The sequence below is a fragment of the Apostichopus japonicus genome, chromosome 2, assembly GCF_037975245.1.
Source record: "Apostichopus japonicus isolate 1M-3 chromosome 2, ASM3797524v1, whole genome shotgun sequence".
NCBI classification, from domain to species: Eukaryota; Metazoa; Echinodermata; class Holothuroidea; order Aspidochirotida; family Stichopodidae; genus Apostichopus; species Apostichopus japonicus.
The window spans coordinates 2,039,815-2,061,658 of NC_092562.1; the positions used below are offsets into that span (position 1 = coordinate 2,039,815).

General features: G+C 37.3%; 1 protein-coding gene and 1 long non-coding RNA gene across 2 annotated transcripts; one reads left to right on the forward strand and one right to left on the reverse strand.

Moving 5' to 3' along the window:
- The first annotated feature begins 740 nt into the window (after positions 1 to 740).
- On the forward strand, positions 741 to 4,757 carry LOC139973603 (uncharacterized). Its single transcript, XR_011795268.1, has 4 exons — positions 741 to 1,017; positions 2,245 to 2,410; positions 2,587 to 2,722; positions 3,369 to 4,757. It is a non-coding gene; the product is annotated as an uncharacterized lncRNA (long non-coding RNA).
- Positions 4,758 to 7,080: 2,323 nt separating this feature from the next.
- Positions 7,081 to 21,258, reverse strand: LOC139973609 (growth arrest and DNA damage-inducible protein GADD45 alpha-like). Its single transcript, XM_071980415.1, has 5 exons — positions 21,095 to 21,258; positions 18,938 to 19,036; positions 18,224 to 18,344; positions 10,503 to 10,655; positions 7,081 to 9,708 (listed from the first exon to the last, which is right to left on the reverse strand). Exons 1-5 carry the CDS (start codon positions 21,142 to 21,144, stop codon positions 9,610 to 9,612), a joined length of 522 nt encoding a protein of 173 aa, XP_071836516.1. The 5' UTR covers positions 21,145 to 21,258; the 3' UTR covers positions 7,081 to 9,609.
- Positions 21,259 to 21,844: the final 586 nt, after the last annotated feature.

The window sequence follows — 21,844 nt, forward strand, 5'->3', positions numbered from 1 at the left end:
GCCCTGATATTCTCGTTCGAAAATCTGTCAAGTTGTTTTAAGGCTAATTCCCCTGAAACGTAAATTTGTGGAAGGGCGCCCTTAGTTAGTGTTATAATTCGTCGATATTTATATATATATATATATATATATATATATAGAACGAACGTCTTGACCAAGGCTAAATATATACTGATTTAATTTATTTCAACATTCAATTGATTCGGATGGGCAAGGGCGTAGGAACCGGGGGGCTGGGGGGCGCCAGCCCCCCAGTGAAAAATATGGAGGGGCGGAAGTATCATTCCGCCCCCCCCCCCGCTTCGCAAGTCTTAAAACCCCTTTTTCATTTCCAAATGAGAAAAAAATCTCATTTGGAGCACCAAATTGCATCTAAGGCCAGGTGAAAATGCAAAATTATTTACAAAATGGAGTGGGTGTTGAAGTGTGCTATATTGCACCAAATTGCATCTGAGTCCACCTGAAAATGCAAAATATTTCCAAAGGGGAGGGGGACAGCCCCTCCCCTTAGACCCCTCCCCCAGGCCGGCCATCAGTCTTCAGCCCCCCCCCCCACTCAAAAGTACCTTCCTACGCCACTGCGGATGGGATTAGTCATTGTAATAGTTCATAATGTTATAAGCGTTAACCGATTAGCACTATAGATTTAGTTAAGCCTACACTCTTAATTTTTCCGGGTCACTTTTGTGACCCGGATTCCTGATAAAAATATTTTCATCCTTTTCAGGATAAGTTTAATCCATTCCCGGATAAAATTCAACCATTCCCGATTCAATTTCATTAGGCATGGTATCATTCCTTTGTACCGTTCCTGATCAGAACGTAGCGCTTGATGCTATTGGCTGATGTACATCATGTGACATAAGCTTTGATTGTGTCGAACGTTACGCTATTCGTACACGGTCTTAAACAGAAGCCATCTTTTCCAAACTTTGCACTCACGAAATGCTCTTATGGATCTCGTAGAAGCAAAATTACTTCAATGGGGATTAGAGAAGTACGTCAAGAATTTCAAAGGTGAGTTATTAGGCACTTTCCATTTCGTTTGTTGTGTTAATCATACGCAATAAATTTAGTGATTTGAAGAAGCTATGCTCACTCCGTGACGGGTTTACTCTGGCCTAGCGTTATACAGTGTGCACTATAGTGTGTAGCGTGTGGTGTGAAAACGCTAGGTTTTTGATTGACTGTACTGTACAGTATACTACAGTACTGTACATGCCTACACACAACAGTATGCAGTACTATTGTGAAGCCTCTATGGTGCTACAGGGCAAACAGTATTACTGTACACTGGGTTCTAATGTTCAGTTGCTACTTCACCACAAAGTGGATTGTCATTTTCGATAACCAAATAAATTGAATGACATAAGTAAGGCAGGCAAGGCCTAATAAGGGTTCCTGGTAATTAAGATTTAGGTAATGTAAGACTTGCCTACAGTGGGAATCAGTCTTTCCCTTGTACAGTATGTTCTATATAAGGTGATCATTTACAAATAAGGCATAGGCCTATATGCTACTGTAGTGTTGTGGTTGGACTGGGCCCAGTAGTGGAGTGTACTGAACTGTACTTTTGTGTTGAAATGAAAACAACACTGATTTTTCGTACTTTTTTTTTAATCAATATTTAAATAAGTTTCTGCAAAAGAAAAAAACAGATGGTAAAGTCATCATTAAATCGCAAATAAATTTGTAGGCTGTCCATAGGTTCATGGTATTGTGTAATAGTACAGTCGACGCTTGAAGTAGCGGTTCCGCGAATATTTCGGTATACCCGGTTATACCGAGCAGGTATGCCGCTTTATGTTAATGCTTATACCGATGCACCTTTGCATAAAGTTGCTTATGGTCTTGCCTAGTAATGGCAAAAAGAGGGCAAAATAACACACTAAATGGTATGCAGAAACTTGAATTCTTATACTGTTCATGGAAATAGATCATAAGGATCTGAGATCCGTATTGAAACGTTCTGTAAACTTCATTTATGGCAATATGTTTTAAAATGCAAAATAAGGTAAGGAAAAATTGGCCAAATACAGGTCTTTTCAAATTGTGTTCATATACCATACTGTGTGCAAAAGTGGGTGCTGTACAGTATGGCTTGTGATAAGAATAGGCTCTTAATTGCATGAGGTCTGCAGATAAAAAAAAATTGCAGAAATAAACTTTCATGGAGGTGTTACTACAATAAATTTTTAGAGAAGTAACATTTTGCTATCATATGTTGTCTTTGCTAAATTTCAGGAAGTCTAGTTTTGTGCTGGCACAGGTCGCCATGAAGCAACAGGCAACCTGGAAAACCGACTGCAATATGTGAGGAGAAAGGACCAAAATAAGACAAAGAAGTCTGTTTGCGACCCTCATAAACCTTCAAAGCTGGTTGACACAACAGATTTGGAATTGACATCAGGTAAATTAAATTAATTAATTAATTAATTAATTTATTTATTTATTCGTTTGTTTGTTTATTTATTTAGTCTTTCATTCATCCATCCATCCATACATCCATCCATCCATTCATTCATGTAGTTTTTGCATCTAGTTACTTTTGTTGCTTAAAACGATATCAATGATTGTTCTTCACAGATGATGCAGAGGAGTGTGTTATTCAGCGATGGTAACGTGTCTGGAGACTGGAGTATCACAGAGCCTTTAATATCAGAGACAATAAGAAGAGTTCTGTGGGAGATATTCTCTCAGAAAATACACAACAGATGGCATGGTAAGAGTTTTACTCAATACATGTGCTATTCTAGCTCAGTCACTTTGGGAACAGGAACCCGAACTAAAGTGCCAAAAGCTTACTGTTGCTGTAAGACTTAAGAAGAGTGAATAATGCCATGTTGTAGGCTACACATTATATATCAACGTTAATTGGGCCATAAGAGTATGGTATGAGTGTTTTGCTAGTCCGTTTCTAGCCTTTCCTTGTGTACCTGTTAGGTTGATTGCAATTTTACTGAGCTTCAAAATCATGCAAATCTGCTTTTTCTCTTTCTTTTATGACTCTACTATTTTTAGTACTTTACAGTAAATTAACGAAGGTTGCCTCACGTTCTTAAAATCATATATGTTTCTCAGAGAGAATGACCTAACGGTTATGAAATGATTGAGTATCACAATGATAATGATGCATGGTGTTGGTGATGGTGGTGGTGATGATGATAGTGAAGATGGTGGTGGTGGTGGTGATGATGATGGTGGTATTGGTGATGATGATGATGGTGGTGTTGGTGATGATGGTGATTATGATGAGGAGCTGGTTGCAAAATTTCAAAATTGTGGCAATGTATGGTTGTATCCTTGTATGTCAGAATGTTGCAATTTGAAAACAAAAATGTGTAATTTCTCATATATCTTTTCAATAGATTGGCACAAACATACCATCTGTCCTTGATAAAGTTCAACAGCCACAGCCTTTCGTTTTGGCATGAGGACCAAGAGAGCAACCAGAGCAGGTGTTTAGTAGAGTTGAATAAAGGGAGCTACCTTGCCGATGACTTCTGCAGACAGTTGACATATGTTTTAAAATGCTTGAACTCAATTATACATGAGAAATAGAATGATACAACACCTGGGACTCTTTGAGAACTTTTTGAACCAGAAGACTGAGTAATCATCACCTTTTTTTTTACCCGTCATGGTATTAATGGATATCACATTATCTTAGATAACAAATTTATCATAGTTTGAGTTCAGTTTGTCCACTCATGTTCAATATTGACAGGTCAAATTGCACTGGAATAGTTCGGGTGAGCCGGTTGCATAATTTAATTGCACAAATTCCTCATTGTTATGTGTGAGCTGTTCAGATTTTAAAGAGGTGAATAGAGGGATGGTGTTATTTCTAGTATAAACAGTGACTGATGCATTGGTACTTAACCTGCCCCCACCATCTCCCCCAACTCAAATCTGCTTATGCCACTCAAAGTAACAAGAGAAACATCATCAAGCATTCATACGTGATTATGCAAGCACTTGTCCATTTCCAAACATGTTGGTGGTTCAGTAAAATACTTAAGTTTTTGAAGTATTTTCATTTATTTTAATACATAGAACATTGGATGCAATTAATATTTAATAAAATTTTGCAGAGGTAAACATAGTAAGGAAATTATTTTTACAAACATTTTCTTATTCCCATGACAAATCACATCTCTATCATTTCTGCTGTATGTAACAAAGATTTTGTGCATGCAATTTAAAGTCTTACTTATTGTTAAGTTGTACAATATCAAAGTTGTGTCATACTATAGTACTAAGTTATTTGTAACAAACCAACATATATCAAAGTATCATTATTTGGTAAATAATGTAAGACCATTGGTTGAGAGGCTGGTGGAGTAGCATTTTTCAGAATTTTTCATATTCCTGCAATATGTAGATTTCAAAGGTTAAAGTTAGCAGGAGATGATCTCTTTTAAGCACATTCTAACATTTGTACCTATTGTAGGATATCTTTAGTGGAGATTTTAAAGCATAAGACATATGCTTCTAGTTAGGATGTAAAGATTTTGAAAGCAAAAAGTTACACATAAATTGCCACAACAAGTCACGAGTCACATATATAACAGGGATATTACTAAAAATAGTATACACTTTTGCTGCCTTGATAAAACTCTTGCATTCCATCCACTTTTCCATTTCCGCTTTTGTTCATCAGTATTGTAATCCAAATCAACCGCTTTCTATAAGTAGAAATAATTTACGTTGTTTGTTAACGAAGTTGTTAAAAAGAATAAAGACATGGCCAAGTTATTTTCAGATTTGTATGTTGTATTTTATTCATAACATATCCAGAACGTAAGAACCCTTGAAACGGAAACAGGATCAAATTTATCCGGAATGGGGTCATTGTTTTTTTGATCCGGAAATCCGGATCATTTTGATCCGGGCGGGATCGGTGCCCCTGGGATCCGGAAGCCGGATCAAATTTGATCCGGAATGGGGTCATTGTTCTTTGATCCGGAAATCCGGATCATTTTGATCCGGACGGGGTCGGTGCCCCTGGGATCCGGAAACCGGATCAAATTTGATCCGGAATGAATCAAATTTGATCCGGATGTTTTAAGAGTGTACCACTATATATTATACAGACAATATACTCGAAAACATTCCTGAGGTAAAATTGCATTTGGAAAGAAACGGCGAGTAAACAAGTTAAAGACAGGTCAGGAGCCACGATCTTCAACGAGGAGAGGGTGGTGGTTCCGGGTTCGATACCCGGTCGAGTCATAGTATGGTGGGTTTTCCCATCTGAAATGACCTTTGGTAAATTGCAAAGATTGCAAATTTGAGTTGAAATGTTGAATAGGAAGCCACCCGACGTGTAGGCCTAAGTTGTAATCCATACGTCCTTGCGGGCTTCTCCCACGTTTGTGGTCGTTTAAGCGTCGTAAAAATAACTGTTGATTATTATCGGGAGGTCTGGAGGGACTTCACCCTGAAAAACTTAAATGGTGCACTCAAAGTCTATTTTGGATATTAACTAGGTCTATTAATATAAGTAGCCCTACACGCAACGTTGTGTTAACTAATTTTTATTGTTTGTGTGGTGCTGAGAATAAGAGGGTGGGGGCGGGGAAGGGGGCGGAGGGTGGGCACTCCCACAGCACCTCCACCGTGATGCACGCCTGAAAGGGGTACAGACGTGTGAGATTTAAATATGGTATTAATCACAGATCTTCAGAAAAGAGCTCATTGATCAAATGTCAGCATCTTGCCTTGCGTGGTTGTTACAATTCATTTTACTAGATAAATCGATTGCGCAATAATCAATGACGTCGTATCTAAATTGCATAGAAAACAAATGCCTGTGTTTTCATTTGCAATTGAATTGACAATATATGGCGTTAGAAATAGAATTCAACTATTTTGACGGGTAGTTATTTTAGGCTGTTCATAATATGAACCCATTGCTTATTTTTGTTGTTGTGACACTTAGCCAGTGATCTTAACTGTGAAGGTGTATAACTTGCATATGTGAATCACAAAGTAAAACAGTGTGTGTTATGATTAAACGGAGTTCACAAAATATTTCGCAATGTACTTGACATATATAGATGTAAATTGAATCAATTAAAATGAAGCGGAACAAGCTAAGAAAGATGTGAGTTGGACTAATTTGTTTCTCTTTTAATTACTCTGTATTAAATATTTTTATTTTATCATAAAAACTGTATGTTATCTCTTTAATTTTGAAGCACATAAGCCATTAATAATTATGACATAATTATATATATATATATATATATATATATATATATATATATATATATATATATATATATATATATATCATCAATTTCGTAGAGAGTGCATATACGAAGAACCCAGTCAGATGAACTTTGACTGTTTGCACCTTTTACACTATATTCTGTTGTTCTTTGCACTTTTATAGACTGTTTTTGTATGTACGAAGTGTTTACAATCCATACGTGAAGGTGTATGGAATTTTGTTAAAAGTGTATTTGCTTCTCTGACGCATGCATCAACAATTTCAAAACAAATAATTGCCAATGCTGGCACCGAGATTAAAAATGGAAACTATGCAGTGACGGAGCTAGGGGTATTAGTCAGGGGGGGGGGGGCGAGAATGGTCTGTAGGGGCGCTTTCGACACAATCTAAGCGGAGCGCCACCACAGGTTGGCACCGAGCGTACAGACTTTTTTTGAGCAAAGATACTCCCTAGATCGCCGGAAAATACCCTTTCCGGGCCTTGCTAATTTGCAGATAAACGAAGAATAAATAGGTGTCATCGCCATTTTGTCAGAAAATTACACCAACCAAATGTGACAAATGTCAATAGGTAGATGATAGCGCAATAAAAAAGTCAATAATCGCGAATAAGTAAAAAGTGGTAAAAAGCTGCAAAGGGCGCCAGCAGTCCATTTGAGTCCGTCAAGGAGGGGGGGGGGGGGTAGGGTAGATTGTTTAGCAACTCCTGACCAGATCAGTAGAATGTGGGGAAATACCGGAATGGTTTTAATAAAAAAAATTTGAACAATATTTGAAATCTTCATGCATAGGCTTGAATCTTAAGTACACCCACACACATAAAAAAAAACAATAAACTGCTGTTCAATTTTTTATCTGTTTATTTTTCACCATACAGTATCAATTCTAAACACAAATAGTAATATTAAATAGCATATACTTCTGTTTTCTTCAATTCAATATCCTTTAAAATCTCTATTTTCGATATACATATGTATCTCTATTTCTAACAATAAATATCGCATTTATAAAATAAACTCTACAACACTTAAAAAACTACTTTTGTAATCTTTTGATCCTCTGACTGGAAACATCACTGAACTCCCCCTCTCCTCTCCCTTACCCACTGTCAATAGCACCCACCCCCCCCCGTCCCTCTTCACATTCGGCAACAATAAGTCTCCTTTCATATATATATATATAAATATATGTATGTGTATATATTATGCCCAGTGAATCAGCTTTTACAAGACAATTAATCTTTGCTTATTTAAAATGAGCCCATAATGACCCAGTTAATTGTCTGTTTATGATGTTTTTAATGCTTGTTTATACCTAGTACATCCCCACTGACTTCGCAAGGTATTTATTAAATACCTGAATAGTAAGCCAAAATAAAATATGTTTTAGAACTAGAAGAACATCCTTTAACAAGAAGCACAACAGCTAAAAGAACCCTCATATTAAATTTGTATCCATACTTGGATTCAAAGAGTTGATTCATTCACCTGCTATGTCGAAATTGTTAAACAGTACACCCACGATGTACACACGCTGTTCACCACAATGAATACACTCCAATGATGTTGACGTTTGACACTACAACTTGAACCGCCCGGTCTACCTTTGTTTTGTTTCTAGGTTCAAGTTAACTGCTGCCATGTCATCCCTCATATAAACTCATATAAATATCACAAATATCTCTGCATTCTCCTAAAGAATTAACTACAAAACATAAGGTACAACTCCAGCTATATAGAAATTAAAGAACTCTAAATGCAATACTTAATAATAAAATACCTATATTTCTATTTTTAAGAAAAAAATCATTCTGATATCGCTGTGTTGTAAAGTGTGGATTCGTGCACTTTTCGGAGAAATCTTTCTTCAATTCACGCCTTTCACTTTTCAAAAACATTCCACGTATCTTAAAGTAGACCCGTTTTGCACTACACACACACAACAAGAATGTCAAAAAAACCAAAAGAAGTGCAAACGTTACGACTCGTTCGAAAAATGCTGACGATGATCAAACTTTACGAGTCATCTGATTGGCTGACCATTGATACGCCGTCTATGAAACGGAGGATGGCGGTGTTAATAAAAGGCCTGGTTCGACAGATCACTGCTTCGAGTTCACTCTTGTTTAATTCACCCATTTATCTCAGAGCAAACGACATTTTCAATGCAGTAATAAACATAAAATTGAACAGTATTCAACACACTATATGCACCCTTAAAAAAAAAAGAATTCAAATCACCCAAACACAAACCAAAATCATATTGAGCAGAGAGTGACAAATACTTTATAACTAACGGCATGCACTGAGACGTTAAGATGGAAATGTTAGAGCAACAGGAAACAAACTACCTATCGAAGTTGACTCGTAAACTCTACAAACCAATGTACACGTTTAATTGATTGACCAGTCACAACAGGTATCAAATAAGAGGTTACGGCGTATGGCACCCGAAATGGGGTGGACAGGTGAAAAAGTTTGTGTTCCAGGCCGAGACCTAATCAAGGCATTCGGGGAGAAATAACACTGTACTTGCTCCCAAGATCGTTAAAGGAGATTTAAAAGCTGGCTAGCTATATGACATTAAGGATTTTTATTTTTGTTGGGCAATCACAGATTTAATAACCAGAGTTATTTAAATAGACTTGCAAATAGATTCATTAAGTCTATATAAACTCTGTGTATGATGTCTTTGTATGATGCTGGCATTCCATTAAACTACAAAATGGTTTGTAGAACTAATTATACAAAACCACAAAAACCAGACACATCCTTATTTTTTTGTGTGCAAAAATCAGTTTAGTGAGGGTTTGCATTGGGGCAAAAAACAAAACACCATCTCCATGAAGAAATTTTAAGCAGGGAGTCTCATTTGGAGATTTGGACTGCAATCTGATTTTGGATGATGCTAAACTGGTTTGTTTAACTTTAATAGGTAGTCCTGTTGATAATGCCAATCATACTAGTACTTGATATCCCAACAATGACAAATAGCTTTCTCGGCCAGCGACACCGTTGGGTGCACTTCGGTGTAATTAGCCGAAACGGATACACAAAGAAGAGGAAAGAACATTACTTCTCGACTTAAATACACCTGTCCAGCACCCCTCTCTCTTCACCTAGCAGTGCTATCGCGCTCTGACGGTCAAATGACGACCCCCTTGTTGTCGCTTGACGCACCGCCCCTTCAAAGGCAGCCGAGACGGGAAAACGCCCGAGCTGAAATCGTCGACGACAAGAATACGTCATGACTTAGTTAAGAGCAATCATTTCTTTGTTTTTTGGGGATCTTCTTTTTTTCTCTTCATTTTAGTAGTTTCTGTACACGTTTGAAGAAAAAAAAATCCATATCCTCTTTGCCGCTGTTCCACATCAAGAGGCCAACCGTGCCATTGGCGATGGGTTGCACTGCGCCATGTTATGGTGGTGGTGGAGCAATTCGTCTTCCGATTCGCTTTTGTGTTCAGGGACCTATCGAGAAAAGGAGAGTAGAAATATTGAAAGTCACTAACAAATCCAAAATGCTCTTTTTTTAAACATATGTACAGTGGAAAGTTTGAAAAGAACAAATATATATAAGTTCTTAAAAAGTCTACAACTATTCCATCTTCTCACTGAAAAACATTTTCAAATGAGCTCATCGTTATTTTTTGAGTTAGGACAGCCAGGAATTGAGTTGAATTTTTGTTTTGCATTTTGTGTTTTTTCCATCTAGCAGTAGATACTGAAAGTTGTCACTAGGTATAACACATTCTGTATAGTGTACAAAACATATTATGATCATAAAAATGTTGCATCGTTGATGAATTCTATGATAGATCGTTGCTATAGTAGTTTAGGCAGATAGGAAAGTGCAGATGTTGGGGTGGGGGGGGGACAGGTAAGAGAGGAGCAAAGTAAAACGTTGAATTTCAATAGCACATTCAGAATGGGTTACTTTGTATTATGTTAAAAATTAATTTCAGGTTGTACGAAAAATCCGACATTGAAGTTACAAAAATCAACCAATTACCAAAAAGATGTCAAGTTATGTTTTAAGTCTCATTGAAGTGCTGACTCAAGTATATACAATCACTGACTCCAGTCACTCTTGCACCTCTGTGGGGGAGGGGGGGTTGGTGGGGGAGGGGGACGAACCTGAAGTTTTAGTTTGACTTCCAGGGTTAACACTTGTAATAACACTGCCTAAACAGTTACAGTAACTAGATATACACAACTTTAGGGTCAGCCATTAGATTTGAAATAACTCGATTTGAAAGGCTCACCTCTATAAGGACGCAGAAGGTGTCTTCTGGAGTGACCGCTACGCTCTCACCGATGGCGAAGTCGTCCTCATGGTCCTCACCCTCTTGGATGAAGTCCGGGGGGACCACCCGCATGTCCTTGAGGAGCTCATACAATGCATCATGGTTGGACACCTGAAAGATATAATTTAACCAAAAAAAAATATGCATAAAGCATCAATTCGATCAACTCAAAACTAAATTTACTCCACATTACTGACGGAAAGGTCGACAGTTTAGGTACAATTTTATAGCCACCATATAACATGTTAGCACTAAACCAGTTGTCCCCCCCCCCCAACCCCAACCCCACCTCCCTTTATGTATATTTCAAATATTTTCAGTAGATAAATAGGTACTGGTAGAATGATGCACAGTTGCTGGAAACTGGATCTGGATCAATTGCCAAGATGAATATTCATTAGCAGGTTGGGAGAACCCCTCCTATTTTCTCTAATGCAGTACTGTAGTTCAGTACTTCCTTTGGCATTTAAGATTGATCCCAAGGTCATGCAGAACTTATCTACTTGTACACACAGGAACAATAGAGCATATTCCCTATCCCTCTCTTTCTCCAAATTACCCAGGGGTGTATTTCCAGGAAATAGCGGCATTCTATCCTCCAATTCCCCAAACAGAGGTCACCTTCAATGCCACATATATACATACAGTCCTACATCTTTTCCTCCTTTATACAGGTAACACAGTTGGGCTTAACCGGAAAACTGTGTTATGAACATCACTTGTACACAGAATCGCTGTGACTTGGAAAATGAAAAAAAAAAGAAGGGAAGGGCTTGTCAAAAATGCTTCCCTCATTGTGGAGACCAAACAACTATGTCAGTTAATGTACATGTATGACCACTGCACAGCATGCCACAGCACACATGTGTATATAAGATAAGTACATGCAGCAAAATTTGGTTAACTTCCTGCGCCAAGTCAAAAAGGCCTCCTCCATTTGTCCTTGAAAACATGTATATATACATCAACAAATGTTGGGGCATACATACTATAGATTCAAAACAGCGTTTATAGAATTGTATGTTTTTGCTCCCATTTTCTTTTCTTTTCTTAAACTAGGGTAAAGCACACATGTATGTACATGTATTGTACATGGTAAACAATTCAGTGCAAGTTAAAAGACTTGAATAATCAACTCCTCAGCAGTCTGGTCAATTCACTTTTTCACTGAAATTTTCAAGTGTAAGAGATCAAATTACTGTAATTTTGCCGAAATGGAATATCTGTCAAATAGCGGTATGTGTGAATGTTCAGTCTTTTGGATAAACACATCCCCACCCCCCCCCACCCCTTTCCTTCCAAGTGTTAAAACTCTTTATGTTCTACCTCCTTCTGAGTCCCACTTTCCAGGGTCTACCGATTTTTTAATGTTAACGAACTTAACGCAGAAGTCTGCAGTTGCGAGTCGGAGTCTATAAATATATAATTCTCTTTACAAACAAACTGTTCAACTTAATCAAGTGCTTTACAAGTTTAGTATTCGATTGTATACAGGTCTATGTTGCAGTACCACACACTTATGAGCAACTCCAAGAGGTTTATCCCCGTAAAGAATCTGCAAACATGCCATTGTTAGCTTAAAAACAACCATGACCCTTAGAAAACATTCCCTGACATTCAGTTTTTCTAGTAGCCTAGGGTGCTATAATCTTTGTTATCATACAGCGGTCACATGTTCCCAGGGTAAAGGTCACGATGTGCTGCTGCTCTCTGAAAACTCTGGCAAAATTGTTTATATGGATCTAATCAGGTGCAGCTCAATACATCAGAGAACTTTGACTCAAAAAATTTGTTTGAACTTTTATTCTGTGCTGACCGTACACTGCACTACAGTGCAAGACCAGAGCTGACCATTATCAGTATATGCTATGCAGATTACAACTACAATGTACTACAGTATGTGCTCCTGTGCAAAATCAGTTAAATATAATTTATAAAAGTCCATAGTTTAAGTTAAGTTTATTAACTTTCTTATTTTAATAATACATACTTGAAGTCCCATGATGATAATAATAATAGACTTTGACTATCTGATAAATAACTATGGTCAAAATTCTTTTCTAGTTTTTGAGTTATACAAAAAGAAAATGTCTGAGAATTTGAATCTACTCACTTTCTAGGTGTGTTGTACAGTACTGCAGCTACTGTACAGGTCAGTGTAAAGTGGGAAGGGGGGGGGGGGCGAGGGCTGCGGGTCAACAGATGAAACATTGAGGATCCAATCTATTCATTTGCCACTTGATGAGCTCATGATGTCAGAGCGATGTGAAAGATTGAAGGCTTTATGTAAAGTTGAGTTCTTATCAACCGGAATTTATTTCAAGCTTGTTTGTTTGTTTTTGTTTATTTGCTCGACTTTTGTCATTTTGTCAACGGCCTTATCAAAAGAAAGGAAGTTTGACACGACCTACACAAATTCCATAGACAACTCATTTAGACATTTTCAAGTTTGTCCAGCAAATACAAATAATTTCTTTTGGGCATAAAACGTACTTTGCACCCTTACCGTACTGTCCTGTTTGCAGTACACGTTAAACAGGTATGGAATATGGATAGTTAAAATCGCAAAAGTTCTGCTATAAATGAGCAAGACGTTAAAAATTCCAGGACAGTTGTATAATCAGAGCAAACACATTCCTGTACAAGATTGTCTTATTTACCAGGATGCAACAGTGTACCCAGGCTGTGTACAATAATATTAGTAAACGACATTGATGGCATTGTACAACACTCGGCACTGGTGTGTATTACAGTAGCATGGCTGTACATTGCATACCACACTGCATGATACAGTCTAGTCTTTATATCCTGCCCATCTTTTAAGTCTGAGGCTCTGAGAGCTATTATTTTTGTTAATCAGTGTCATCCATTCCTATTGCTATTACTTTACGTCACGTGGTTGTGCAATTGTTGAACAGCGCCGATGGCAGCAACGGAAGTTTAGACAACGGAAGTTTAGATAGCAACGGAAGTTTAGATAACAACGGAAGTTTAGATAGCAACGGAAGTTTAGATATATCAACGAAAGTTAAGGCATCAACGAAATTTTGAGCATCAACGTAAATTTAGTCATCAACGTAATTTTAGACATCAACGTGAGTTCAGACATCAACGTGAATTTAGACACCAACATGAGTTTAGACATCAACGTGAGTTTAGACATTACCGTGAGTTCAGGTATCAACGTAGGTTAAGACAACGAAAGTTTAGACATACATGTAAGTTTAGTCAGCAACGAAAGTTTAGGCAACAACGGAAGTTAAGGCAGCAATGTAAGTTTAGACAACAACGTAAGCTTAGACAGCAATGTGAGTTTGAGCAACAACATAGTAAAACAGCAGCAACAACTTTAGTTAAGACAGCAACAAACTTAGTTTAGACAACGAAATAAGGTTGCCCTTTTCGCGATCCATAGTGTACAATAATACAGTTACTGCTTTGATCATTTGATGGCATTGTACAACACTGGACACTGGTGTTTATTACAGTAGCAAGAAAGTACATTGCATACCACACTGTATGATAGAGTCTAGTCATGTACTGTATATCCTGCCAATCTTTTAAGTCTGAGGCTCTGAGAGCTCTATTATTTTTGCTAATCAGTGTCATCCATTCCTAAGCATATTACTTTACTTACTACTGTAAGAGTGCTGAATTGCCATCCAAGTCATTCCGCAAATTTAGTGGGATTTAAATTACTGTTATAGACTTGATATAAGATAATCTTAGTGATCGATGTCATGAAAGGGGCAGATAATATGCAGTAAACCACTAAAAATGAATCAAATTTTGAAAAAAAAACAAAAAAACAGTGACCACAATTCTTGGCCAGATTTGCTACTTGCTAGCATATTCTAGGCTTATGCTGATGACCAGCTTAAAGTTGAAAAACTTCTCAACCCACGCCTTTGATGTATGTTGTATACATACTGCCATTGCAGTGAATAATTTGTCTTGGTTTTGCATAGCAACATATCCTGCATATGGGCAAGACACTGCACTGTACCATAGCAGTTGCCAGGTAGAGTATGTTGTCCACAGGGCCCGGTCAGGGAATAATTTTATCCCACCAGGAGATATATCTCACCACAAAAGGCTATACAAAATGGTCAAATTGCATTACAAGTCCAAATACCTATCTAGCAGTTTCTTTCTTTCCTTTTTTTTTGGGGGGGGAAGCACACAATATTTAACATATAGTATTTTGCACTTAGTATTGCATTGCACAGTATTGCATAGTATTGCACATATAGTATTTAACAGAGACTTCAAACTTTCTTTTAATTTTATACAAAATGTGGAACTACTGTACTGTAGTAACTGTACCAGTCTATAAGTACAGTATAATACACTTACATACACACCAATCACTAGTAACTGAAACTGGAATTATAACTTCCACCCATTGAAGCGCATCCCATCTGATTAATCCATTGAGGGGATCATTTCCTAGAATTCCTGTGTATTAGCCTAAAGTCAGAAAGGCCACCGGAAACACAGCCTTCCAGTATCACAATACTCGATGGAGAACTAGAAACTGAACAAGCAGCAGCCTATACTATGGTATGTAGGTTATTGCCAGGCCTTTTTATTATTTGTACGGTTTTGAGATTACAGGCAAAGAACAGATCAGATCAATATGAAGGAACCGGATGGGAAGCATTTGACTTTATCGGAACTAACTAGAATTTTTTTGAAAATGACCTACCACGAAGGGAAATATGAATATAGTACAGATACAATGACTGGTTGATCTGTGAGATGAACTGTAGGTTTGTACTAGATCAGGACATCAGCAACCTTGGGTACTTGACAGAATATATATATATGTTCAAAAATAAGACACAGAACACATACATACTCACTACTGACTGTAGCATACAGTACATGCTGTCAAGTGTACAGACTTTAACAGTACTTATCAACACAGTACAAAACATGTTTTTTCATATTTGGAATCAAACTTTCCAGTTGGCAGTTACAGATTTTTTTCAACGAGGCCATTTCTGTTCGGATTTGACAGATACACACTATGGTAGGGTGGGTTGGGGCCTAAATCATGGAAATGAACCACTGTTATATACATAACAACGCCTTGCATTATAATTTATGCTAGATCACTTTTTGAAGAAAAAGTCTAGTCTAAAAATTATAAACGACACTTGAGGCAAAACCATTTAGCGGACTGTGCATTATTCCATGGGGTCTAGATGTTGACTACTGTGCGGATATATCTGACGACCAGTACAGAATGTCTCGTTAATATGCATTTATAACAGTATGTGCTGTAGTTTCTACAGTACAGTGAAAACCTTATAGCCTACTGTAGGTAGTTTATACAGTACCTAGCTACTTACAGTGTATCATTTACATGTTATCACTGCAATTAACTGTAAGGTTGTACTAAGACCTATTTCCTGAAACTTTTTTCCCTTTGATCCCTGTTTGTCCAATGTGTAAAAGAACAAATGATACTGAAAACTTGAAATACCGCTGAAAGTTAGAGAGACAAATGTCTGGCATTCCACACGTATTGAAACTTACGAGACTATAGCGACAGCTGCACAATAGTCTCTAGACTGATACGGTAGTTTTGCTCTGAAATCTCTTTAGAACTACTTGCTGAAAGGTTTGTTTTGTCCCTCTTCCCTTGATCAATGAATGGAAACAATGCCAAACTCGTATTTTCAATCAAATTCGGAAGCAAAGTGACAATTTTGCTTTCTGACCTTAAATATATGTCTCGGCTTAAATGTTTGTAAAGATGTAGTAAATGGTAAGTTATGCCGGATTTACAGAGCTTCTGTTAAATCTGTTTTAGATTCACTTCCTTTCAGATCCCATTCCAAACAAAAGGGGGGGGGGGGATATTGGCACTTCCTCTACATTATACAAGGGTACGATACCTGTAAGTTGTTAATTTTGTTTCACTTTCAGTCTACTATCTAGAACTGCAAGGATTTTAATTCATATCATAAAAAAAAAAGTGTTTTCCATTCCTTGTTTTAAGAGTTGTTGTTTTTTTCTAATATTTTTCTGACAATACCACTCTCTGTGGGCGTTCAAACAGAAACCCTGCAAAAAACCACACACAATGTTGTGTTTTTGTAGAATAATAATTTCCTGAAAATAATTGCTATATTTCTTTCCCCTTTCATGTTTATATATATCTCACCTTTTCACATTCAACTGCTTTACTAAGCAAAAAAACATCCAGTTTCATATTCCTGATGATGACCAAAATTATCTTAATGGTTTTTGATAAACAGTATTTAATTATCAACTTAGCAGTGGCCACCATTCCATCCTCTGTACTTCTGTCCAATCTACAGCTCAGCAGATATGAGTAATCACTAATATTACTCCATATAAGGACATTGATATTAATACTCAGCAGAGCTAACACCCCATCTGACTGACTCTGTCACCGTTAAGCACTGCCCTGTTTTTTTGTAAATTTCCATCAATTCCAGCAATTATTACTCAACCCTAAACAGTAGCTCCTCCCCTCAAGAGTTTTGGCAACCCACTTACAGTAGACAGACTTTCTATGGTAATACCTGTGTCTTAATCACACCAAATTGGAACAATTTACTACTCATATTATTTGCATCTGAGCACTCCAAAGTGCTCTGTGAACGGTTGATTTTTTTTCTTCCCTTCCCCCCCCCCCCCACAACTTGAACAAGAATGCTTATAAATCAACAATTTGTTAAAAGAAAGTAACATGCTTTACAAAAATGGCTACAGAACACATCTAGGGAATCAGTAAAACCATCAAAATTTAAAAAGGTCTTGCCCTCTTGGTTTTACAACTTTAACAACACAAACCCCTCCCATCTGGTGATTTGGAATCTGGTGATTTGGAATCTTCCATTTTGGAGAGGGTTACTCGAGTCAATTCAGTAACTACAAATACTGCATACAATTGGAAGAAAAACAAATAAATAAAAGGACTTGTTAAATTTTGACCTCATTAAATTTTCACATCTCCACATTTCACCCCCCAAAATTTTCAGGTTCTTAACAACCATCAAAAACGAGTTGAACAAAAGAAAATTAGATACCTTTTCCACATCTACCCCATATATTTAAATCCAATAAACCCTCCAGCTACTGGTAAAGACTCCTGTCATCACACATAACTATGCCATTACTACACTGCAAGCCCATTGAGTGGTTGCCATGGGAGATTATTGCGTCAAACCATGCTGTGTGACTTTCAATGACTCACTTGACAAGGGGCGCACTGATACATACACAGCAAAACAATAATGCTACAAACTGATACACAGTGATACTGACTGGATTATAGGTCGTATTTTGGAGGATATTAAAGAGGAAGTTATCCAATTGTAACCTTTGGGATAAAAAGACTACTGTAGAAAGTATACAAAGTGACCTTTAAAACAGAACTTTGGTAGGAGAGAAGTTTACTAGTCAGAGATGTCCCCATTTGATAGTCCAAATTTGTCCTTTACCAATAGACCATATGTACAGCTCAATTAAAGTTACTCCCTCAAAGCAACTGGCTTTACACCTGTTGTAAAATGACATATATTACCCTCTGGGCTGGCCGGCAATACAAATTTGTATACCATGTGATGTTTACAAAGTTCAGTGATGTCACATGACCACATACTGTCTGTTTGTGGGCTACATTGAATTCATGTACATACCTTCATCAGTGGGACGGTATTCTCCCAACAGAAGGCCTTGATGAGTGCAAAGTGCATGCTTAGCACGTCGTCGGCCACGCAGTCATCCGCGTACAAACAGAGGAGAACAGCTTTAGGGTTCCTGGAAGAGAAGAATCGTTGGCAATCTATCAAATCGAGGAAAGATTGCTAAACACACGACGAAGATCGGTACGCATTTCTCACCTGCGTCACTTGGACATTAAACCCCCCTTATCATCTCAGTTTAAACAATTAAATCTAGTTCTAGCAGGCTTTAACATGTACTGGTTAGAACTGGCAAAAGATAGTCAAGACACGGGTCACACAAAATCACAAATACATGTACAAAAAAACTTCATTTTCAGTGGGAGTACAGTACATATATGTGAACATAAAGCATCCTGGTCTTGTACTGTACATCCTCAGTAAATATTAAACAAATGAAAGAAAATTGTCATTTACAGACTTTACAAAGTAAGCACACTCCACAATACAAGGTGCTAAATTTGATAGACAAATTAACCTTTTCCCAACAGTTTCCACCAACTTCACTAAAATATATAATAAGTGAAATCACATTTCCATGCCATGATGTACAGAATCAGATTCACAAGAATGCAAAAGGGTGCAATGTAATAATATTTATATTAAACTCTCACTATTATTAAACTATACTACAGTAAAATATCCCATGAACAGAGCATTTTTGCTTACATGTTGAGCTTGCTGGCTACTTGATAAACACCACAGGTGATTCTGTTTTCTCCTTTAGCTTGCAGTATGACTTCCTTCAGCAAGTCTCCAGCTTCATATCTGTGAAATCAGGAGAAAAAAAATCAAATAATCCAGAACTCAAAAACATTTATTTGTGCTCAAACTGTTGTGGGAATTCGGGACGGTAGGTGGGAACGAGGTGTGGCTGGATGGGAGATTTACAGATACTTTTTATTTTAAGAAGGGAAAAATATACCTATAAAAAACATCCCTGTACAAAGGTTTCACTGACAAAATTAGCCAAGAAACAGTACAAGGAAGTAATGAACATTGCAGTAATTAAAGAAAGACAGAAGCTCATACCTTTGCAAAGTAAGCAAAATATCTTCAAAACAAGAAGAAGGGTTGCAAGATCCTGTTTTGATCAATTGTTACAGGGAGTTTCAATTTCAAAACATGAAAGGAAAACACATTTGATTCCTTCTCAACCTATATATAGGCAAATTTGCTGAGGTTAAGACCATCGAATTCATTGAAAGCTAGAAAGATGTGATAAGTTGCTGTGATATTGTAATGAACTCATTACTACTGGATTATTAAGTCTCAAAACCTGTTAGCTGATGATTTTCGAAAAACAAAACTACCAAAGTGGGTTCAATGTTTCTTATTCTAAATGCATTCTGACCAGGTGGGTTTAATGAAGAAAAGCTATCACAATTGAAAGAAATTTATTTTCTGTTGCGATTTACTGCAAAATCACTGCGAATGCCCATGTCAGCATGTTCATTACACAGTGAAAGTAGTCCTAAGCCTAATTACGGCTGAAATCAAAACAGAGAGATTTAATTGTTGCATGATCTGTTGGGTGGGGCTTGCAAATAATTAAAGTTCGAAGAATCTACAGACTCATCAAAAAATGTTGCGAATTTTATTCAGCTCAAACATTTAACAACAGAAACTCAATAAAAATAATTGATATTAAAATGAAAGTTGCATATAAAACAGTGTCACTTTCACTGAGACTTTAAGCAACATATTGAGTTACATTAACTACAAATGCTTATCATACAGTATAGGCTACTTCTTTACAGCATGTAGGATATATATGAGTTGGGTTGATAAGGGTGACAGCCTGCAATATATCAGGCTGTTGACATGGATCCCTCAGATCATATTGTGTAAACACAGGTAAACTGCCAACAAACAATAATTTTACCCAAAATTTAAAATTTATCAAACTATTGAAGATACTCCCTACAAAAGAAGCTTGGTTAGTCCTACTGAGAAACCTCATTGTTATGGGTATCTGTATTCAATTTCAAATACCAATTTTTTTTTTTGGTGTTTTTTGTTTACTCAAATGCAAAAAAAAGCTACCATAAGAAGTGCTCTGGTAGATTACTACTACAGAAACTGCATGTGCAAATTAAGAAATCAAAATGTGGTAGGGTCTGTGGATTAATATATTTCGAAAAAAGGGAAATTTATGCTAAATCCTACACAAATAACGCAACAGTTTTGCCAACTTCAAGACAGTCTTGGGTTACATGTTGAGATCAAAATTTCAAGTAAAAAATAGGAAAAGAAATTAACCCTGTGGCTGTAGGTTTAATCTACAACTTCAAGAACAACTTGGCATTGCACACTCATTGATAAATAAAATCAATGTAATGTTATGCCTTGTGCCAAACACATGGTCTAGCCCCTTGAGTAAAATGGAAACTCTCCAAGTCATGTTGCAACACGTTTACCCCCAACAAAGGCATTAGCCAACTGTACTGTAGCCTATGTAGGCCGTAAGTGAGCCATGGCGAACCAAGTTTGTTATTGTTAATATTAACCCGGCTAAGGCTCGAAATCTTAAACACAGAGAATTTGACAACTTCACCAATCCCTCCCCTATCCCAGCTGTAACAACACCGCAGTATAGTGCAATAGGCTTTAGTCTGAGCACCAACTAATACTTCAAGAATTTTGCTCCCTGGAAATCCTGACGTCTGTTCCACATGACCACTACGATGATGCAATGCACTGAAATTATTGTTATTAAATTAGCATGAACCTTGTCGTATGACAAACAGTAGGCCTAGCCTAAGCCTCGGAAACCGTGTAAAAGTATCTCTGGAAACAAAGAAATTAATTGGAAAATAAACTTACTCATAAGCTGCATTCATTCTGGTAGGGAAATCGCCTTCTCCGAGAGTCATTTTAATTCGAAAGAGTAACTTTTCAGGTTGAGAACCAAAGATTTTGTAAATATTTTGCTTTCCGTTGACTACACTACGTGTTATTCCGTTCGAACCAAGCAGTTGAATGGAATGTCGATGATTGAGTCACATGCTTGGCAGGTACACGCAACAAAGATATTTGATGCAACGTTGTAAATACGGTGATAGGTGGAAGATGTGACGTGGTGAAACACAGGGAAAGCCCCTAATTTGAATACATCAGGGCGGAACATATCTTGAGCTTGCCACTGTGATTGGTTGTGATACAGATAACTGTGGATTGTTGGGGTTATTCCAGGAGCATTAACTGACCTCGTAATTCGGGAGTGTACTGATTTCGAGGAAGGCAAGGAGAGAACAAAGAACTCCACCAGAAAATGAATATGACACTTATTTATTTGCAAGTATACTGGTTTGAAAGCCTACCATTAGCTAGAGCAATCAATCGAGTTCCATAGGTCTATTAGCTAACCCGCAAAGTCAAATGAAACACTGATTGGTGTTCCAGGAAATTCACTCAAGACCTTCGTGGTTTTTCATATTATATATGGTGCATCAGATTCAAAATTTATGTAATGTGCGCTTAGAGTGGAGCAGGGAGTTGCTATGGAACAAACTCCCTGTTTGGAGACAGGGACGAACTGCTTCCAAGTATAATTGCGAATGAAATTGAGACAGC

Coding starts and splice junctions, on each gene's coding strand:
- LOC139973609 (XM_071980415.1), bottom strand. CDS start 21,144: ATGACTCTCGGAGAAGGCGATTTCCCTACCAGAATGAATGCAGCTTAT. Junction 19,037..21,094: donor AGAATGAATGCAGCTTATGA/GTAAGTTTATTT, acceptor CTGATTTCACAG/ATATGAAGCTGGAGACTTGC. Junction 18,345..18,937: donor GTAGCCAGCAAGCTCAACAT/GTAAGCAAAAAT, acceptor CTTCTCTTCCAG/GAACCCTAAAGCTGTTCTCC.